The sequence below is a fragment of the Sinocyclocheilus rhinocerous genome, unplaced genomic scaffold, assembly GCF_001515625.1.
Source record: "Sinocyclocheilus rhinocerous isolate Xijiao unplaced genomic scaffold, SAMN03320098_v1.1 scaffold1252, whole genome shotgun sequence".
NCBI lineage: Eukaryota > Metazoa > Chordata > Actinopteri > Cypriniformes > Cyprinidae > Sinocyclocheilus > Sinocyclocheilus rhinocerous.
In genome coordinates this window covers 880,588-884,681 of record NW_015640452.1, presented here as the reverse complement: position 1 = coordinate 884,681, position 4,094 = coordinate 880,588, and the positions used below count along the sequence as shown (strand labels likewise).

Sequence of the window (4,094 nt, the reverse complement as noted above, 5' to 3'; positions counted from 1 at the left end):
AGAAACTCTATATTTGTGCAGTGTGCGCATGTAAAAAAAAAAATCAATTCCGATTTGAAGCTTGTGACATATAAACGCGCACATCAACCCGATCACTTTATTTAGCGTTCATGTAAACACTACATTCAGATTCAAAAATAGGAATGAATTCAGTCCGATTGAACCAAAAATTTTGCATGTCAGCTCACTTTTTCAGCGGCCTTGGTTCCGAATATATTTTTCCCATAGGGATTTAAATAAAACTGTTAAAAAAAAAAAAAGGAAAAAAAAGTCTTTGATTTAATATATATATATATATATATATATATTTTTCAGACCGATGAGTTTTGTAAAAATCGACGCGTTTCAAAAAGGCGGGGCATAGAGGAGAAACAATAATGTACAGTATGTGGAAAATAATGTGTTTTTTTAACCTTAAACCGCATAAACACATTTCATTACACCAAATACACAAAATAATGTTCTTTTTAGCAGCATCATATGACCCCTTTAACAGAAATCACTTTTCAAAATTACAACGAACGACTCGTTTGGACTACAGTGCATATTATCCGGGATTTGCTATATCACAAATACAGACGAATGGGAAGAGACCTGGTTGAGCTGCCCTAGAGAAGGCAACGAGTGTTATCATTATGTCGGAGACACGCTAGCTTTCCCAAGGCAGACGAACTTGGTTACAATCTTTCGGGTTTTAATCGCGCTCAAATCGATTTGATTTTGACGCAATATTTACACTGAAGCTTGCAGGCGGCTATGGTAAGGGGCGTGACATTTCCCGACCAGGCGCAGAGTGCTGCCAATCACAACACACACTGGCCCAGCTAACCAATCACAGCACATTTCGTATTTCAGAAGGCGGGCCTTCATTTGATACAGGAACTATTCGAGCCGTTCATGCCAGACTGGGGAGAGAGGTGTTGTAATAATGTAAAATATGTGAAAAATAATGTTTTTCGAACATCCTAGTACGAGAAAGCCCGTTCTAGTACACCCCCAAAACAGGAACTATTCGAGCCGTTCATGCCAGACTGGGGAGAGAGGTGTTGTAATAATGCAAAATATGTGAAAAATAATGTTTTTCGAACATCCTAGTACGAGAGCCTGTTCTAGTACACCTCCAAAACAAAATCAAGACTTTGTAAAAGAACATAATAGGACCCCTTTAAGTAGCCTAATGACAAAGACTGCTTAAACAAGCACCTGTCATGTTACTGTTATATTCATAACCATACATGTTAAACTGATTTTACTTTTAGGTTAAAAGCAACGAGGTTCCAACTAACCAAACAGACAAAAAAGCTGCAGCGCTGGCTGAAAAGGCCGAGTGCCGCCGTCTGGAGGTGGAGAAGAAACGTAAGGAGAGAGAGGAGGAAAAGAAGAGACAGCAAGAAAAGGAGGCGACAGAAGAGAGGATGAGGCTGGAACTGGAAGAAGAACAAAGGAAAAGAGCAGAGGAAGTGAGGTACAAACTGTAAATGCTTTTTAGAAACAAATACTGTAACGAAATACTATATCCCACAGATATTGGCAAGAAACTATCACTGTCACATTTGCAGGTTACAGAAGATCAGAGAAGAAGATGAGAGAGAAAGAAGACAGGAGGAAGAGATGGAGAGACAGAGGAGAGAGCGGGCAGAGAAGGACAGAGAAAGAAGACGACAGGAGGAGAAGAGGAGGCTGCTGGAACGGCTCCAGAGAGAAAGACAGGAAGAGGAGAAACGGCAGGCTGGTAAATACCTGTGCAGTCATGCTTTCTGATTGGTCGAGGCCCTTGTCACGTGACAGTCTTGATATCTCTTGGACTGAATTCTGGTTGTGTATGACTACTGTGAGAACGTATTACAGGATCTGAATCAAGATTATGACTATGTTCCAAGCATGTTTACATAAAAGAAGATGGAAAAGCAGTGCATTGCAATGCAAAACCATAAGACCCAGGGCAGTGAAATAATAATAAAAAAAGATCTAGATCTATGTTTTTGAGGGGTTTTTTTACTTTTAAAGTTGAACTTCTTTCAACTTGAGTGTCATGTTTTTAGTGTCAAGCACAAGATGCTGCAAAAGATGCATTTTTTGCATGCAGGAGATGTGAGCGCAATAGTAAAACTTGTCTATCTAGCGCATGTTTACATAGAAAACAATGCAAAAATGCAGATTAAATGCAAAAACGACCTCTGTGTGAATGGCCCCTTAAGGCTGTATTCTCACCATCACAAAAACAAATAAGTGTATGATTTGGAACAATCTACAGCTACACAGTGTGATATAAATGGACTTGAAAGCTGATTTAAATTAAGTTTGATGTAAGCATGTTGCTAAGCTAACGATGCAATTAACCTAAAAAAAACATAACACAAAATATCATTTATTAAAATATACTTTACTAATTATAATAGTAATTTATACTAATTTAAATCAATATTTTAAGTAATTGCATGATCATTTATTTATAATGATCATATTATTCCCATGATTTTGGATCGGTTTCAAACATTTTCTCTGTAATGTGGCTAGTCTGGATTTTAGCCTTGATAATAGCAATACTGACCACAGTACAGTCCTAAATAGCACACTTGACAGACTTGCGGCCTTGTGTCCTTCACTTGCACATGAAGTCAATGGAGACTTTAGGGAGTCCCACTGGTCATTTTATGATTCAAGAGGGTGCTCACAAAGGCTTTATGGCCACGTGTGTCCTTGATGCCAAGCGTGCAGACTATTACCCAACAGTCAATGCAGCATTACATCACCTCAGTGTGTGTCTGGTGGAGGACCACACAGATCATTATACATCCTACAACATTAAATATCCTACAAACATAATGCTTTATAAATAAGTTGAATGCATGACTGTCCTCATTTTCAGCTCAACTGGAACGTCAGCGTTTGGAAGAGGAAGCTCGGAAGGAGGAGGAGCTCAGGAAGCTGTCAGAGATGGAGGAGGCTGAGAGACTGGAGTACCTGCGCAGACAGCAGGAGCAGCAGGAGGAGAGGAGGAAAGCTGCTGAGGAGAGGAGGAGGAAGGAGGAGGGAGCAGCGATGCATGCTGAAGAAGAGGCCAGACTGCAGGCTGAACTGTTTGCCAGGTATGTCACAGCTGCAACACACATCTCAGGTTCATTCATCAATGTTTCATCAACTAGGGTTCCTACACGTGAGAACATTACAGCTACACTCTGTAACTTTTGGACATCTAGCGGTTGGTGTTACTTGCAGAGGAACATTGTTTTGTGCTTCAGCTCTGCTATTCTGTGCGGATGAATCTGATGATGAATGACAAATGTATGGAATGATGAAAGTACGTAATCTAGGCTTACCATAGTGATTTAGGCTAAGACAAAAACACAGTTTGGAAGAAGAATTTGCTTACAGTTTACTACTGAAACATATAATATTGGTGTTTTTAACTGTGCTGGGGAGTGCTTTTGTGAAGTCTAGTGTTTTTCTCACAATGACAGGCAGAGGGCAGCACTGGAGCAGCACTTAAAGTTTCAGAGGGGTCTTTTTGTGGAGGCTGACGGCCTGGAGCAGACACAGGATATTTCTCGGCCCTGGATTTTCTCCTATTTCACCCTGTTGAAGCTGCTTGGCTTGGATGAGGCCGCATCTGAGGACACACTCAAAGATGTGCTGTGATTCCTTCATTTGGGTTCATGCAGTAAATTCTCACACCCAGCGCTTACAACTAGTGTTTCAGTTATGTGCCTTTTTCTTCAGTAGGTGAACAATCTGTGTCACATGTGAATCAATGAGTTAAACTGCTGGATTGCTCACATATTCGCAGATGTCTAATTCTGTCATTTCAACATATCAGCACTTTTGAATTCTAGACCTGAAAAAGTAATGTAAATTAATAAAATATTAAAACACCGTGGGCATTTTCATAAAGAATATATATTTTTCTACATATGCCAGGCGCTAAAATTCATTCAAATGTTGTTGTGGACAATGAGTGGGAGTCAAATGAGGGTCAAAGAGGTTGAGAGCCACTGGCATAGAGTGAGCAGCGCCCTCTACTGTCCACAGCAGCACATCTTTTGTCACATAAACAAGATGACATTTGTTCAGGTATATGCTCTTATCTTGAAGTT

General features: G+C 40.1%; 1 protein-coding gene across 1 annotated transcript in view; it reads left to right on the top strand.

Moving 5' to 3' along the window:
• The window catches only part of LOC107752910 (titin homolog), a 31,419-nt gene extending 27,592 nt beyond the window's left edge, over positions 1 to 3,827 (top strand). Inside the window, exons 28-31 of the mRNA XM_016568983.1 lie at positions 1,260 to 1,465; positions 1,560 to 1,732; positions 2,870 to 3,089; positions 3,462 to 3,827. Coding sequence (XP_016424469.1) covers positions 1,260 to 1,465; positions 1,560 to 1,732; positions 2,870 to 3,089; positions 3,462 to 3,639 — 777 coding nt within the window. The 3' untranslated portion in view covers positions 3,640 to 3,827. The remainder of the gene's footprint in view (positions 1 to 1,259; positions 1,466 to 1,559; positions 1,733 to 2,869; positions 3,090 to 3,461) is intronic.
• The last annotated feature ends 267 nt before the right edge of the window (positions 3,828 to 4,094 follow it).